The following is an 18,299-nucleotide window of genomic DNA, read 5'->3' on the forward strand; positions in this document are numbered from 1 at the left end:
TACACTAGTAAGTTGCCATATTCCAGAAAATCATTAACAGTGCATAAGAGCATTGCCCGCAAGGTGAACTCCTTATTAGCATGTGCATCAAACACGGAAACGCCTTCATCCCACACCTTTCTCAAATCCTCAACGAGAGGTGCAAGATATACATATATGTCATTGCCAAGTTGTTTAGGACCCGAAATAAGAAGCGAAAACCTTACGCTTCATACACAACCAATGTGGCAAATTATAGATCACTAACGGTACCGGCCAAGTATTATGTTCAGAACTAAGATTGCCGAATGGGTTCATTCCATCCGTACACAGTCCGAGCCTTAAATTACGAACTTCATCCCCAAATGTCTTATGCAACCTATTAATACTCTTCCACTCCGGATAATCAAATGGATGTGTGAGCAAGTGACCTTTCTTCACCCTATCTGCATGCTACCTCAAATTTAATGCATCTTTTTTTATAAAAAACAAGTGCTTGAATCTAGGTATTATTGGAAGATACCCCCTTTACGCTTGTAACGCGATAACCCACACCTAGGACACTCTTCTAAATTCTCATTTTCATTATGTTACAGTACACAATCATTCGGACACGTATGAATCTTTTGGTACTCTAAGCCGAAAGGACACATGAGCTTTTTGGCATAATATGTCGACTATGAAAGTTCATTTCCCTCAGGAAGAATCTCACCTAACGCTTCTAGTAACATTGTGAAACTAGTGTCACTCCAATTGAACTTTGACTTAATGTTGAAAATTGTCAACACGGCTGTTAGTTTGATGAATTTTGTACATCCAAGGTACAAAGGCTTTTGCGAAGCCTCTGTCAACAAGTCAAAAATACGAGGATGTAACGGCCCGGTTTAAGTGACCCGGAAATCCATATAAAGATACAAATTCTGGTTCACTCCTTGGGCTCTAGAGAAAAGTCTTCTCTAGGATCGTCAACGTTTCGTCGATAAAGAAATATAACCAAACAGAAAACAGTACTAACGTGAAAGAAAAATAAATCAGCGAAAGCTCTTACGTACAACTCGAGAGCCTAAAGGCCTCTAGATAAACCAATTGAAATAAGCGGAATCTAAAAAGAAATTACACTATCTATTGTTACATAAGTTCGGAGTTTCTCATAATCCAATACAAAAAGGTAAAAGCATAGCCTTGATGGTTACGGGTTCTAATTCGAGACCTCACTCCAATCCCCACCTGCAATCAACCTAATAGCCGTCGTATGACAACACACAGTAGGTTCCAAAGAAACAAACCAATACACGTCAGAGACTTCATACAAATATCAACCAGGATGAAAAACAAGCAATGTGTCCATCCTAGCATGCATAGGCTCTAATACATTCATGATTTAAATAATTTCAACTTGTAACGTTGCCCGTCCTGTTCGGTTCGTTCAAGTATAAACCAATCCTTTTGGTGGAATACACTTAGGAGAGCTAATCCCAAGGCAACCACCGACCTAAGACGTTGTCCGTCCTGTTCGGGTCGTCAAAGGCTAAAGTATGCATACCCTCATGGTGACCGTAATGATCAAAAATTGTCATGGGAACAATAATTGTAATAATTCAAACCAATACATTAACCTCTTTGGGTAACATAATCCAACCAAACGTCAACCCCCTTGGGTGACAAACACATAAATTCTCAATTTCCAATTAATTTCTTTCAAATTATTTGAAGTGTCTAATCCTTATGTGATTTACAATGCCTCGATTAGAAATAAAACAACACTACTTGCACAACCACATGAACAGTATGGTCTAAGCGTGTACTTTTAAGTGCTGCAACCAAACGATATTTAACCACGATAGAAATTTCGCCCTCTTATGAATCGAGGACCTAAATAACACACACACAAAACAATCATGTATTAGAACGTGTTTACACATTTAATCCACTCCATACTACTAAGACATCACTAGGATTTGATAATTTTAAATGTTTCATCAAATTCCTAATAGTTCCAATTTGTAAACTTTAACTAGAAACTTAAATGATCGATTTGGACAATTTAGAAAATTCAAATGAAAAATCCGACTTCGTCGTTGCGTTCGGAACGCGTCAATTACCTTGGGTACTAAATTTCATAATTTCTAACATCCAATTACTTTTTTTAATTATTTTAAGCGTTTAACGAGTTTTTAATGCATCGGTACACAACGGAACACGACTAACGTTTCCGGATCAGCACTATTACCGAGACAAGACTGCTACTGCCCGGAATATTTTTTTTATTTATTTTATTATTATTATTATTATTATTATTATTATTATTATTATTATTATTATACATATATTCATTATTCAAATTACTAACCCTTTAAATCTCATGACCAAAATAAATCTATCAAGGCCACATTCACAACTAGTAACATAAAACAAACAAGACTAATTTTGATATTTCCACACATGTTTAATACTCAAAACCCCATCATCAAAACATATAAAATCATCAAATAAAAAGAAACATGCCCATCAAAAAAATCCTTCAAGACCTTAAAATTTCATAAATTATGATAATTAAAATAAATACTTAATTCTCTTAACAAATTAAAATTTTGTAGAGAATCATAAATCCAAATCACCCCCTTTTAAATCAAGACATATATATACATATAAACACAATCCTTCAAACAAATCAAATTTTGCTAAAGGATTTATAAATTCTTGAATGACTATATTACTTGATCCATACCATTTAAATTTCATGTAACAAATTGAAATTTTGTTAGAGAAAAGTAGACCATAAGAAATTTATTTAAATATCAAAATAACTTTAAATTCTTAATTCTTATAACAAATGTAAATTTTGTTAAAGAATATTGATCATGAAGTTCTTTTCTTAATCCTTTTAACAAATTATAGTTTATTAAAGGATTATTAGAGAAAATTTTCATATATAAAAGAAAAATATTCAATCCTCCTATAAGTCATAGGATATCATCATACGTAAAATATAATTCATTTTAGAAATCTTGTATATAAAATCGATAATTAACAATTCAATTAAATTTACCCTTTGATTAAAAGATTGGATGGAACAACAAGAAAATTTTTTTTTTCTTTTGAATGCCGAAAACAAGGAAGGCAAGGAAGAGAATTCTTTTTCTGAAATTTTGTGGGCTCTTGAGACAATTGGAATGGTTATGAAAATCCAAGGAGACTTATGAATTAATAGGCAATTTAAAACAAAGATCATAATTGTGCCATAATACACAATTATGAGAGGAGTTACAAGACTCCTCCCATGCACACAATCGGCCACCCCTCTATTTTTCCCTATTTATTTATTTTTTTTTAATTAATTAATTAAGTAATTATTATATTATTGTTAAAACAGAAAAGAAACATCACGCGATAACATCGTACGCGATAAAACTCGTTACCGTTAAAATTTAACTCACTTCATTTCTTGTAATTATCTATGTAAAATAATATAATTTAATAATACATATTTATTTTATTTTATTATATTATCTTCTTAAACCCGATAAATTACGGGGTGCTACAGATGACGTTTTCCTAACTCATCCTCGACTCCCTCCATCATCTCATCAACACGATCTACATCCTCATCGACATTCTCTTCATCTGTTTCATACCCATCAACATGATCTACTACATCCTCATTGACATCCTCAACAACACTTTTTTCTTTGGAAACTCCCTCCTCACCATGCCAAACCTAAACATGATATTGAGGCATAAATCCACTTCGAAATATGTGCTCTCTAAGGATATCAACATTATCTACCTTTGATGCATTGCCACAATTGACACATGGGCAATAAAAACCAAGTCGCCCCGTCCTAACTTGATGTTCAACGGCAATACTACAAAATTCTAATACGCCATCAATAATTTCTGACGATTCAATGCTTCCATACATTCAAGAACGATCTTTTGTCATCCTAAGTGTGATTAATTAATTCAAAACAAAATTAATAATCACTTTTTAACATATATACTTGTTTATACCAAATATATTTAACCCTAAAAATATATACTTATTTATACCAAATCTATTTAACCGTAAATATACATACTTCATATTCTAATTCTATATAAGCACTACATTATTGTATTCCAAAACTAAAATCATTTAGAATAATTAACATCGTATACTTCATACTTCATATACTTCATATTTTAATTCTATATAACCAAACATATTCTAATTCTATACTTCATACTTCAATATTAAGCGTTACATTGTAAATAAAATCATATTCAATATATAAATAATAAAATAAAATCATATTCAATATATAAATAATAAAATTAAATCATTTAAAGGTATGAACTTGAAAATTAACAAAATATATGTATTCTAATTCTAATAAGTAAAGACATAAGTATAACAACAAACCACATTTTTAACAAAATACACAAATAATTAACAAATTAATAACATAAACTTGAAAAGTGTAAAATTCACAAATAATTGATATCTTTAGTACTAAATTACTAAATTACAAGTAAAATAATAAAGATATAAATTTGAAAATTAACAAAATAAATAGAAATTACCTTGATTTCGTGGGTTATGTAATCAACAATGAAAAACAAAAACAAAATTAGTATAAAAAAAAGTTGCCCTAAATTTCGAGTGTTTTGAATAGCTTGCAAAACTTAAAGGTTTAACAAATTAAAAAGAGAAATTATACCTTAATTTCTTGGGTTTTGAAGACAAACAAGACCAAATGTTTTAAGGTTTCAAAGGGTTTTGAAGATGAAGAGTAGAGCAAATGCTTAAAGTTTCGTGAACTATACAACATTAGAGAGAGCAGCTTTGAAGATGAACAATAGCAGATGACGTGGGTTTCAAAGGGTTTATGAAACAAGAAGAAGATGATCAAGAGGAGATGAACAAGAAGAAGATGAACTATTCGTGGGTTTATGAAACAGTAGCTGCGTGTGGGTTTATGAAAATTCTTCGTGGGTTTATGAACGTTAAAAGGCGGGTTTTTGTTAAGGAAAAAAGACTTTATGCTGCGGGCAAAAGAAAATCGAAGTATTTAGAGGATTATTTGCTACAGTTCAGTAGAAATCGCAGTATATAGTCATGTGTTGTAAAGTTATTTGTTGCGGGCAATGAAAAACCGCAGTATATACTCAATTATTTTTTTTGCCTAATTATTTTATGCTGCGTCTTAGTAAATCCGCAGCATATGTTACGCAGCAGATGTGGTTTTTTCCACTAGTGTAGAATATTATTCTAAGCAATTTTTCCTAAACAAAAGTGATAAAAACAAGGGAAATTCCACATGGTAGCATCAAACTTTCGTGAAACGCCAGTGATAGCACTTTTGTAAAATTTTTCCACATGGTAGCATCCAATTTATATCTTATCCAACTGCCGTAGCATTTTCCTTTAAATTATTGTCAATTTCCGTTTAATTCACCATTTTAATATTTTTACTCTTATTAAGTGTTGGTTATTGTCTTTATATGTTGCCCTAAACCATTTTTATGCTCTCAAATGTTTAATTCACCATTTTGACGCTTAATTAGCCGTTAAATTCATTAAAGCTAATTGAGAGCATTAAAATAGTTTAGGGCAAATTATAAAAAGAACAACCAACACTTAATAACGGTAGAAACGTTAAATTGGTACTTTAAACGAAAATTGACAAGAATTTAACGAAATATGCTACGGCAGTTAGATAAGGTATAAATTGAATGTTACCATATGGAAAAATCTTACAAAAGTGCTACCACTGGCGTTTCACGAAAGTTCGATGCTACCATTTAAAATTTTCCAAAAAAAATAGTCTAAGAAAATAAAAACGACAAACTAAAAATAAAAGGATTTAAAAAAGAAAAATGAGATTAATTGATAGCCTAACCCTAAGGCAAAAGACTTCTATAGGCTTCTTGTCCTCCGCAAGATTGGGGGCGACTGACGAGTCTTTTAAGCAAGTAGTCTTACTTGGGATAAGGACTTTGCGGCTACTATTTGACACGTTTGACATAGATTTTTATTATGTGACAAATTATTTTTTTATTTTCTTAAAAATGGTGGAGGATATTTAGGTCAACCCTCAAAATTGGCACCAACCTCAATGAAACACCCTTCGTAATTTGCGGCTATTGAGCACTTATTAGCTTGGATCTCCAGAGAAAAACTTTATTTAACTACTAATACTTTAAACATTAAACAATCCATAGTCTTCAATATTTAAAAATCATATAATGCATTTGTTATTTATCACCTAGCTATTAAAATTATACTCATTTTAATTTAGAATTTATGTCTTAATTTTTATTGAATTCTTAATGGATAAGTTCAAATATTGTCAAGTGGAACTTTTTTGATTTAACTCAATATGACATTTACTCTAAATTGAATGAAATATTTAATTATTTAAACTAATCATTAATAATCACCTTATACGAGTTAATTACGTAGTAAGTAAATACAACTGAACTTGATATCACTTTATTCATATTCCTCATTGTTCGGATCTTTTACCACCCACTCTTGTTCTCACATATATATATATATATATATATATATATATATATATATATATATATATATATATATATATATATATATTTATTTATTGAGCCTTTAATTTTAAGAAAAATTTAGATTTAAAAATATATTTTTACCTTATTTGATAATAAAAATATTGATTATTAGATAAAAATTCCACATTTATATCATGTATTCAGCCTTTTAAAGTACTTTTTACTTTGCCTCATAATATCAGTTCTTATTTGGCTAACTCACCCTAATTATTTGATTCTTTTATTTCAAGTTTGTTTTTACTGATTTACCCTTCAATCACAATAGTAATGTAAAGATTCTTTGTAGAAAATGCCAAAACTTTGACAAAAGCTTCTGTAATTGAAAAAATAGCAATATAGTGCCAAAATTATGTCAATTATCCTGGTACTCCTGTTTCAATGAGGAATTCCTTACTCAAGCAAATTAGATTTAATTTCTCAGTGGGAGTCTGAGAGAGGTAACTCATAACCTGGCCCCTTCTAGAAGATTCGGTTACACTTGGATATCAATTTCAGTTACAGTTTAATTGATCAATTATCAATTTATATAAATTCTTAAATAATTTGTAAGTAATTTTACTAAATAAAAATGCATCATCACAATTAAAAAAAAATTCCTCACAAAAATTACTATTTGGTTGACAACTTTTTTAAAAATACACCTACATTAAAAAATTGTTTTATAATTTTGATAATACCATGTAGATAAAATTTTAGATTTAATTACCAATTACAACCTTAAAGTTTAGGCATTTTAAAATAAACAGTGTTGAAGTTTTTTTTTTTTTTTTTACAAACAATAGCCTTCAAATTACCAAACACGACATCGATACAGCCATTTCACCGAATGACCTGCTAAATGACCGTTGACCATACTAAATAACCTTTGACTTTCAATTAAATTAATTAATCTAACCTAATTACCCAATTACCCCCAATTAATCCTTCTTTCCCGACCTTTCTTTACCCAAAAATTTCCCGAATTCAAGGAATCTATATTACCTTACCATCATTCAACATTGTAACTTACAAATATGATACATAGAACACACAACACATTAATCATTCATGAGATTACCCAGTTTGGTTCAAGCTCTTCAAGTTTAATTAAATCTACCAAAAAGGTCAAATCATTTAAAGTGCAATAAACATTTTTGGAAAACAGAAGAAAATAACAGTTTCATTTCTTTATTCTAATTCAATTTTGTTTTAATTTAGTCAAAACAATCAGAGATAAAAACTCACAAGTAACACCACAGTGATAGAAGGTCTTTGCTTGCCCATGTCCTTCACCTTTTCAAAGAAAGCTAATTTCTAGACAACCCAAAATAATTTTTTTTACCAATAATATCTAAATAAATTAACCATTGTGGTCTTAATACAGTGAATAAATACAACAATTACAAATCATGAGGTAAATATTACAAATTTTTCACTAAAAAATTAGGTTTTTAGAGTTGGAAACTTGTCGAATCAAACCAAAAAACACCCAAAAGGTAGGAATTTGATAGATGAAGAAGGAAAAATAGGAAGAAAAACAACAAGGGAAGAGGAAAAGAAGGACCATCCACCTCAAGCGAACCCAATTGGCGGTCCACCTTATTTCCTCTCCCTCTACTCACAGTTTTATTGAAGGTGGGTGGTGACTTGACTTGGTAGTGGGTTCAGGATTGTTCGAAGGGTGTTAAGTTTGTGTAGGAGGTGAGAGATTGTGGGTCTTTGTTTGTTGTTGTATTTCAGATTAGACCTTTCTTGAGAATCAGATGGGTCTTTGTTTGTTGTTGTATTTCAATTTAAATAAAAATTTCTTGATTGTTCCCATTTCGATTGCAAAGAAGAACAGGGATTGTCAATTACCCCATCCCAACTGTCAGTGGTGGTGGTGGGGAATGGTGGTGATTGGAGAGGAATATAGAAAGGTCGGAGAAGAAGGGTTTAATGGGGGGTAATTGAGTAATTAGGTTAAACTAATGAACTTAATTGAAAGTCAAAGGTTAATTAGTATGGTCAATGGTTATTTAGCAGGTCATCCGATGAACTAGCTGTATCGATAATGTGTTTGTCTGTTTGATAATTTAAAGACTATTATTTGTGTAAAAAAAAAAAAACTTTGATGCTGTTTATTCTAAAATAAACAAACTTTAAGACTGTAGTCAATAATTGATCCAAAAATTTTATACAAATCTATGATAAGCCACAACGTATAGGAATTATAGAGAACAATCACAAAAAGAAAAACAAATTTTATCCACCAGTCAATTAGATTATGTACTATTATCCTGGAAAAGGGTAACATCTGATCCATGAGCAAAACAAGAAAATTATCCACCAGTCATCACTCGTCACCACCAACTACACCACAACAAAATGAATTAACACACACAAAAAAAAAAAGATAAGATAAATTGATGATCAATTGATCATAAAAACATCAGTGTTTTTTCTTTTTGATTATGAGGTTTAATATTAATACTAGAATTAGATCAACTTAATTAATTAGCATAAAGATAATTACTCAATCACGCATACTTAACTTATCCATGATATAACATATAACCGCAACATTTCATCCATTTTCTTGAAAACATTCAGGTGGTTATTAATTTAATTAATCAATTAATAATCACGATAATCAGTTAAGCCACACTTATAATACTATCCCCAACATTGCTGAACCTTTGGGTAACCTGAAAAGCTGAATGCCTTGAATTTGCACGATCTGGAGAAGAAGACAGGGAGAGAGAAAGATTAAGATCGAAATCCGCCATTGATTTACTGCTGCTGTTACTACTTGTTGCCGCAGTCTCGATCATCTTCATTTTGTAATCAACCACTTGTTGACGATTATATGAATAGATCGGAGGTGAAGGCGATGAAAATCTGATTGATTCTTGTTGTTGAACAGAGAATATGACACTTGAGTTCTCCGATTTCGGTGATTGTTGTTGCTGTTGTTGTAAAGGTATTGCTTGAGAACCTCCATTGGTTTCCTTCCTGATTCGTTGATCATCCGTTTGATTTACAGCAACCTTTTTAAATATATCAAAACCAAAATCAATAACCTAATTGTCAAGGTTCGAATAAGAAAATCAATCAGAACAGATAGATTAAATACCAAATCAGTAGTGATATCGAAGAGGCTAGATCTACGACGACTTCGACGATTAATATTACTCTGTCGAATGAAATACTTCTGAGCGTGACTTGCAACTTGTGTTGGCGTTCTTGTTTTCACGAAGTTTCTAGAAATTCCTCTCCAATCGCCTTTTCCAACGGTCTGCAATCCAAGCAAAAACAACTTATGTTCTTCCTCCGTCCATGGAACCCCTAATCAATCACAATCAATCGATGTATAAATCACCAAAATCAAATTAAAATCAAATAAATCATCAATGAAACCAAGACTTTGTATCTCATACCTCGTTTGCGTTCACGACTAGCAGAAGCAGTGGTGGAAGAACGATTGACCACCGCCTCATCAGCAGATGCATAACCGGCATTTGCAACAGGAGCATCGGAAGGAACGACGTCGTTCGTTGAAGAAGAAGAATCGAGACGGTGTTCATACTGAGAAAGATTGTTGAGGGAAACACTTTTCCTCATAGAATCAACGACAACACGAACACCAAACAGCATAAACTCTCCGCCACCATTAACAACCATCGAATCTTCCCTATCCATCGCAAGCAAAAAAGTCGTCGTTCAAAAGGAGAGAGAAAAGAGAGAGAGAAGACGGGAAGAAGGGAAATGCAACTGTAAGTGAAATCTGAGGTGTATTCAAGGAATCTACATCAAGGAGAGAAAAAACAGAGGCCGTACGAAGGGATATAAATAATTGCAATCTGTGGATTTTATAGGGAAATACTACATAGGATTCAAGAGAATTTTTTATGGTTATAATTTAGTTTGTAAATTTGTAATCAAGAAATAAAGTTTATTTTTTATTTTTTGAAATAAGATAAAGTTATTTTTGAAGTGAAGATAATGTTTAAAAATTAGTAGGTGTATAAAATATATGAATGAAATAAAAAGAGAATAAAAGTTTTTTCATGTAATTAAATAAATAAAACGAGATCATGTTTAAAAATAATAAATGTTACAAATTAAAAAAGAAGTGATAGGTTTAACAAATTTAAAAGGATGAGTAATTTATGGTGAATTACGTACAGTCTAAATTAAATTTGTTCTTGTAAAAAAATAAGACCAATTATAAAACAGAGGTATGTTAGTGGCGTCCATTGTGGTTTTCACGAAACTTATGAGATCTCTGCAATATAACACCAAAGGCATAGGGATGGACTCCGGAATGATGTATTCGACGCCTAAGTTAGTACCTGTGTTTATAGGAATGATTATGGGCTGGGCCTAACTACTCTCGGACTTAGACGGTTAGACCCGTAAATGTTTTATGAATCCAGACCCGAACATCAACCCAAACACCTAAAGTCTGAAAATTTGGACCCAAACCTAAGGTCATCGGGTCCATAATTAGTCTAACTGGACTTAACTTAATTATTCATAATTTGCCTTTTTTTTTTTTACAGTTTAAGGTTTATTAAAACCTAAAATGGATATATACGATGTACATAGGTCTAAAAAGTTCATAATTGGATGGGTTGGGTCGTGAATGTGTCTAGCGAGTGGATCTCTCAAACTATTGGACTCAGATCCTAAATTAAGATTGTGCCTTTGTCAAGTCTAATAGAGTCTTGGAACCATGACCTTCTCTATCCCTTGAATAAGTCCAGCTCCAAACTCATACCACCTGAAAAGAATTAGGGTTACTGTGTATCCATATCTGTAGATTAGTTTATATAACATATCCTGTGGTCTCAATTATCAGTTTAGACTTTTATTTGAGTTGATTTTTTAACATGGTATCAGAAGCCAACGTGACAAGGGGTCACTGGTTCGAAACTCAATCACCCCTCTTTTAAAAATGAAATATTCAGCGTCATATATGAAGAAGGCACATGCTGCTTCCACACTTTTAGTCCAAGGGCTCTCGTGTAAAGAGACAAATTAGAGTAAATAACATATCATAAGGCCTCAACCATCAATTTAAACTTTTAATTGAGTCGGTTTCGTTACACCTTTTACATGTATACCTTATAAACAAGGATATGAATTCGGATTTCGGAATAACCCTAATTTTGTTCAGGTGGTATGCAGTTGGGAGCTAGACTCATTCACAGTTAAGAAATTTATTTGGCAACATACAAAATGAGAACAAGATAATCTCTGTGGGACCGGACAAGCACAACATTATGTATATTTATGTAATTTTTCTGATTTTTAATAGTTGCTATACTTCTTTTTTTTACATTATTCAATGCACGATTTTAATTTTTAACATTTTTAATTTCAAATAATAAAAAATTTTAAAAAGTTAATATTATGAAAATATGCATTAAGACGAATCAATCAAGATTCCATTTGACTGTGTTTTACATCATACATGGAGAAATATATACCAAATAAGATCAGTTGATGAACTGTAATTGCTACAAAAATTGTAGCGACTATTAAAATCCAGATGAAGTATTATTGGTAATCATAAAAAATTCATTTACATTGTGTATATTATATTCGAATATCGATATATTGTGTTGGATTATACATATACTGTTTTGGGGCACTCTTGGGTTATGTATACTAAAATTGGAGTATCGTTGGAGTACCAATACACATTTCTTAATAATGAGCATATTCATAAATATAGGAAAAAAATTAACTAAAAAGAAATTCTTGGGTTGATTTTAAAAAGAATTAACAACGTTAAAAATTTTGCTCAAAGCCACTACTTGAGGACCTGTTTGGAGTCGTATTTCATGACCAACATAAAACTTATTACGACATCTTTAATTAAGTAGGTCAATAATCGACATAGCAAATCCTTTAGAACTGATTTAAAAAAGGTATTTTGTATTGGTGGATAATTTTTCAAGTATAAAAATAATAATTAATGATGTGATAAAAGAAAGATATAAGGTGAATAATAGATAAGATACAAGGCTGTCAGATAAGTTGAATAATGGATATAAATAAAGGAAGCGATATTGTATTTATATCGTAGATTAATTTAATTAAAGTTAATAATTCAAGTTAATTTTAAAAGGAAAAAAACGGGAGGAGGAAAAAGCAGGGAGGGAGGAAAATCAAATGATTATGCCGAAGTTAAGTGGATAAAACACGTGGCTGTTAACTGTGGGTTTATCTTGAAGAAATTTATTGTTGGGTGATTTAAAGAGATGTGGGAAGAATTATTAGTCAAATATCATGTCACAATCAATTAGATGAAGAGGAGATGTGGTTTAAATTTAATTTGATTATTGAAACTTTTCTCTCTAAATTTAAATCATCATATATTCTATTAATTTTATTATATAATAGCAAAAAGAAAATTTGATTGTAAGCATGTTATTTGTCTTTTTTTCATTGGTTAGTATTAATGGAATTTGAGTGATTTGCATTTTTTTACATATATTATATTTAAAAATTTATATTTTTTGAAAAACTCATATATTAATAGATACAATAAATTACAATTATTTAAATTACACAGTTGTATATAAATGCACTGTTTAAAAATTATAATGGAAAATATATAATGTACTGTGTAGAATATTATATATTGTCTGATAAAATTCTGGAATTACATCCCGTAGAAAAATTATACTACAGAATAAATTACATTTATTCCAGTGTAATTGAAATTACACAATTTAGAAAATTATACTACAAAATTACACTGTGTATAAAACCATACAGCAATTTAGGAAATTACTTGAAGTACATAATAACTCTTTTTCCATCAATTATTATTTAAAACTAATTAAATGACATAAAATTCAATTAATTGATCATTAAAATCGATCATTTATATTGTTAGGCTACCATAATTATAATTTTAAATTTTAGGAAAAACGTAAAGTATGATTTGCAATATAAAATTTCTTTAAAATATTGACGTATTAAAAAATTCTTGCATTGCACGGGTTTCTATTCTAGTATTGTTTATAATTCAAATTGAATTGAATTGAAGTTGTAAATACCAATCCAAATTATATAGAGTTTGCATCAAACTAATCACTTTGTACCGAACTGACCAATTTACATCAAAATAGTATTATCTTCACATAATATTATGTTTCATTTGATTGTATCAAACATTTTCATAAAAATCACTAATCTAATTAATTAATCAAATTCATTAGTTTAATTGATTATTAATTAATAATTTTCAAAAAAATGATTCTATAACTATAAGTTAAATATGTTTTACTATAAGTACTTCTTTAATCCTTTTAAAATTGCTATTAATAATAATAACATAATATAAAAAGTATTATTTTTAGTAACAAATTAATAAAAATTATAAGAATTTAGTGAAGAGAAATAAATTATTGATTGATGTTGGCATGGGGGGAGGGGGAGGCACATGAACCGTGAGAAAAGCATATTCGGTTATTGTGTAGAAATACAAGTGAAAGATATTTTAATTTATTACATTGGATCATAAATTATTAAAATAATTATGGTCCATGTGGGACTATTTTTTTTAACAAGGTGGGGGATTATTTTTATTGTGTCCGTACTGCTTTATTATCTAATCTAATCTAATCAAGCCATCTTTACTTAGTGAAGGTGCATTTGCGTGGTGGAGGATAAGCTGAGATAAGGTATTTGTGGGACCCCTTTTCCAACTTCCAATCTTTTTCTTAAAATTCCTTTTTCACTTCACATTTTCTCATAATCTCCTTATTAGTATTACTCCACTTTATAAAGGGTAGCATGAGAGCACCAAAATTTTAGATGAGAACTTCGCCCATAACTAAAAATTTTAAAAAGTTAATATAAATAATTATTTTGTTAAGACGAATTAAACAAGATCACACCTGATATGTTTTAACTTATAGATTAAAAATAAAATACAAATTAAAAGCGAATTGTGAATGAAATTTAAAATTCAAATGGGATAAAGTCACTGAAACGGAAATAGTATTTACTAATTGCTTTATTTCTTATATCTCTTAGCCCCCCGCTCAGGCCCGTATCTAGTCAGGGGTGGGTGGGGCAAAGGCCTAGGCTCCATATTTCAGAAATTTGATAGATTTAAATTTAAATATTAAAAAATAAAAAGATAAAGAATTAAGATGGTAGCCGGGTATTATTGGAAAATAAATTAATTATCTGACAAGTAAATTAAATGAGAAAGATTTATACACATTTTTCTCAAAAATAAATGGAAATTCTTCTATCTCTTACATATTTGAAATTGAAATTTCAATTTACATTATAGAAGTAATATTATTAAAATTTTAATTTGCTTTATAATATTTGAAAGGGCAATAAGGGCCCCTATTTCTAATTTCACCCTGAGGCCACCGAAAGTTCAAAAACGGGCCTGCTCCCGCTATATTGACATACTACAAACTACAAAAGAGGTTACTACGTAATAGAGGAGTATTTACTGGTCGATTTTTTAAAGTTTTGCCCAATTGTGAAGTCAATGTAAAGTTTTAATAAAAATAAAATAGTTTATTATCTTGATATAATTAATTGGTTTTCATATGAGAATCAGATCTTGTTTCTGTTAAAGTAAGTATCACTTTCTTAAATAAGATTTTGAAATTAAAATGTTACTTTCACCTATGCAAAACCCTCAACAACAAATAAAATTAGATTGAAATAATTGTAAATTTAATATATGTAAAAGTTTGATGTCGTAATTGTTCTTTGTTATTATTTTTAAGCATATGAGCTTTAAATATATCGAATTTCATATAATGTTGAAAAAATTATTACATGTCTAAATATTCACAGAAAATAAATTTATTAGTATTCATAGTGAACCACATTTTTCTCCATGCCATACTCCAGATACGACATTCATAGTTGTGGACAATTTGAGCTTAATTAGTTACAGAAAGATAGTTTAGGTGATCGATACATTTACTGATAGTGTTTAGTAAATTAGTTAGTTGAGACAACTTGCTATTAATTAAAAATAACCAATTTAAAACAAACTTTCCCACCCACAAATAAAATTGGTCAACTAATCAAATCAACCACTCCAATCAAGTATCATCAGTTATTTATTATTGCCAAAAGTCCCCATAAACTAATTGTGTATAAACTTGATAATCAGTCAAAGCTTAAATAAGTATTTTCTGGAGATTGAATGAGTTGTACATAAACAATTTCTTGTTTTTTTACTAATACCGTTTCAATGGTTCCGTAACTCGTTAGTATCAGGTAAGGAAATCACTAATATTGTTTTCTGAAAAAAAAAAATATATCTACATAATTAAAAAAAATTACTAAGAAAAGGCTCTAGCAAGCCGACACTAATACAACAGATCATATCAAAACTTTGCAAATAAATGTGTTTGGTCGAAAATAGTACGAATTAGGATGGGTGCTTCGGTTCTGAGAAGTCTTCTTATAGTCATATATTAAAAACCGTTTTAAGCCGATTCTATCTTTTGCGATTTTAGAGATTGTATTGTTGACTAAAAAAGGGAATTTTACTTTGGAATGAAGGAAAGTACACAATTCCAACATGTGATCATTCTTGGGGTAGGTTGATATTTGAGAGATTTGGGGGTGTAACAATAAAATTGATTAGTATCATCACAAAGACACAAACCAATGATGGGCCAACCCTAATGTTTGAGAAAATTTTAAATGATTAAGATAAATTATCAATAAAATGAACCAAATAAGATAAGTTTTAACTTATTTTCAAAAGTAAGCGTGAAACTTATCTTATTTGGTTCATTTTGTTGATAATTTATCTTAATCATTTTAAATTTTCAATGTTTGACTTACTCTATTAAAAAGTTTTCACAAACTGAAGTCAAGTGGGACAAAGGATTTGGGGGCACAAAGAGTATTTTGTAAACATGTAATCCACCAAATATTTTACTCATAATTATATGTATTTTTCAGCTGCTAATTTTTTTGCCAAAAGTAAATTTTATAAAATATAAAAAAAAAAACCTTAGTGTTACTACTTAGGGATAAGAGATAAATGTGACATAACCCAAGGAAAGGGCACCTCAAAAGGTCTAGCTATCTTCTACCCTATACAAATTTGTTAATAATCCTATACAAATTCTAATATTTTATTAGAAATTAGACACCAACAAGGGTCAATACATTACAAAACATGGCTACGAACATCAGCAATTTGCTTTCTAAGCAGCATGTCATGACCCAGGACAACAAAAACAAAATTTTAAATAATAAAATATAGTATAATAAAGTTTTATTCCCTCCATCCCATTTAAAATGTTAATTTTTTCATTGTAATACGAAAATTATTGTTATGTTTCTATTGTATAATATAAATTTATATCTAATATTGTAATATATATATTTACTTATGGAAAAAAAATTACATAAATAATATTCTCTTATGTAATATATATATATATATATATTTGAATAGAGAGTAAAAAAGTATTCAGAACAATTACACTCTTTAATTATTTTCCCACTATAATTATTTTTCCTTTTATTTAACTTTAAATTATTTCTAATCAAACTTGGAAAAATGGTCGATCAGTTGAGTTTTGGATAGGATTAGTTTCAGTTGGATAATTTTTACGTCGGGTCGATTTCAAGTCAAATCACTCAGAGTTTGACAGGTTCATATTGAGCCAACGAATTTCAGATTGGGGGTTAAAATTTTCGGATTTCATTGCTTTTTTTTTTTAGGTCGGATTTGGAATAAATTTAAGTGCGGGATCAAATTTTGAATGTGTAATTCCAAGTAGAGTATATAATATAGTATCAGCCCCACCACTCCAAATTATTCATTAAAAGAAAAGAACCTGATTTACACCCTCATCCATGTGGTCTAAAAGATGATGTAAATATTTCTTTCCTGAAATGATATGCAGATTGAGAGAAAACAGTGGGCTATTTAAATAAAATGGTTTTCTAATCAATTTGCATGGTGGGGATAATATAATTAGTAAATTAGAAAAGCATATATAATAATACACTTACTAATAAGATGGATTTGGTAAACAAAAAAAGAAGCAATTTTAATGGGGTTTAAACAACCACTTCTCCCTAATAAAACAAAATATTTATGGGGCCTACCTAATTGAAGGTTTAAATAAGTTGATCCATTTTAATTTTGTTAAGGTAGCATTTAAGCCTTTTCTCACATATGATTTGATCAATTTCATGACTTGTTGTATGAGACTTTCCTATTAAGAAATGGCTCAAATAATTAATTTATTTTTCTAATTAATAACTTTAAGGTTTTAAGTAATTATTTTAAGGTATAATAAATTATTTTAAGATTATAATCAATTTGAAATTGTAAGTGATTATTTTAATATTATAATTAATTACGTTGAGACATAAATATATATTGAGCAAACTCAATAAAAATAATCTCACTCGTAACATCGTCTCAAGTGAAAATTTGTCATATCATAAACAACTGGTCTTGGGCGAGACGGTCTCAATATGAGATGGATAATAAAATCAGCCCAATTATAATTTTTCTCAATATGCGCTCATCATTTGATCTATTTAAAATCATAATTGATACATTTAAGGTTAAAATTGAAATTTTTTATAAGTTATAACTGATCATAATTAATCACTTTAAAATCTAAATTGATTATTCTTAGATCAAAATTGAAATTTTTTACTCCCTCCTACTCTTCTAATTAGTCCCATTTGAAATTCACCGATTTTTAGGTGGGTCAAATGGAACCACTTAAAAAGGAGAAAGAAAGGGTAAC

The 18,299-nt window shown here is 29.7% G+C and overlaps 1 protein-coding gene across 1 annotated transcript; it reads right to left on the bottom strand.

The window, feature by feature from the left end:
* Positions 1-8,623: 8,623 nt before the first annotated feature.
* On the bottom strand, positions 8,624-10,364 carry LOC130798318 (transcription factor MYB1R1-like). The gene is made up of 3 exons (XM_057661255.1): positions 9,948-10,364; positions 9,644-9,855; positions 8,624-9,557 (listed from the first exon to the last, which is right to left on the bottom strand). Exons 1-3 carry the CDS (start codon positions 10,207-10,209, stop codon positions 9,165-9,167), a joined length of 867 nt encoding a protein of 288 aa, XP_057517238.1. The 5' UTR covers positions 10,210-10,364; the 3' UTR covers positions 8,624-9,164.
* Positions 10,365-18,299: the final 7,935 nt, after the last annotated feature.

This window comes from Amaranthus tricolor, chromosome 13, assembly GCF_026212465.1.
Source record: "Amaranthus tricolor cultivar Red isolate AtriRed21 chromosome 13, ASM2621246v1, whole genome shotgun sequence".
Taxonomy (NCBI): domain Eukaryota; kingdom Viridiplantae; phylum Streptophyta; class Magnoliopsida; order Caryophyllales; family Amaranthaceae; genus Amaranthus; species Amaranthus tricolor.

What these genes read in the sequence shown, in the direction of transcription:
- LOC130798318 (XM_057661255.1), bottom strand. Translation starts at nt 10,209, where the DNA reads ATGGATAGGGAAGATTCGATGGTTGTTAATGGTGGCGGAGAGTTTATG. An exon ending in TAGTCGTGAACGCAAACGAG is followed by an intron (nt 9,856 to 9,947) that starts GTATGAGATACA and finishes GTGATTGATTAG; the next exon opens with GGGTTCCATGGACGGAGGAA. An exon ending in TCGATATCACTACTGATTTG is followed by an intron (nt 9,558 to 9,643) that starts GTATTTAATCTA and finishes ATATTTAAAAAG; the next exon opens with GTTGCTGTAAATCAAACGGA.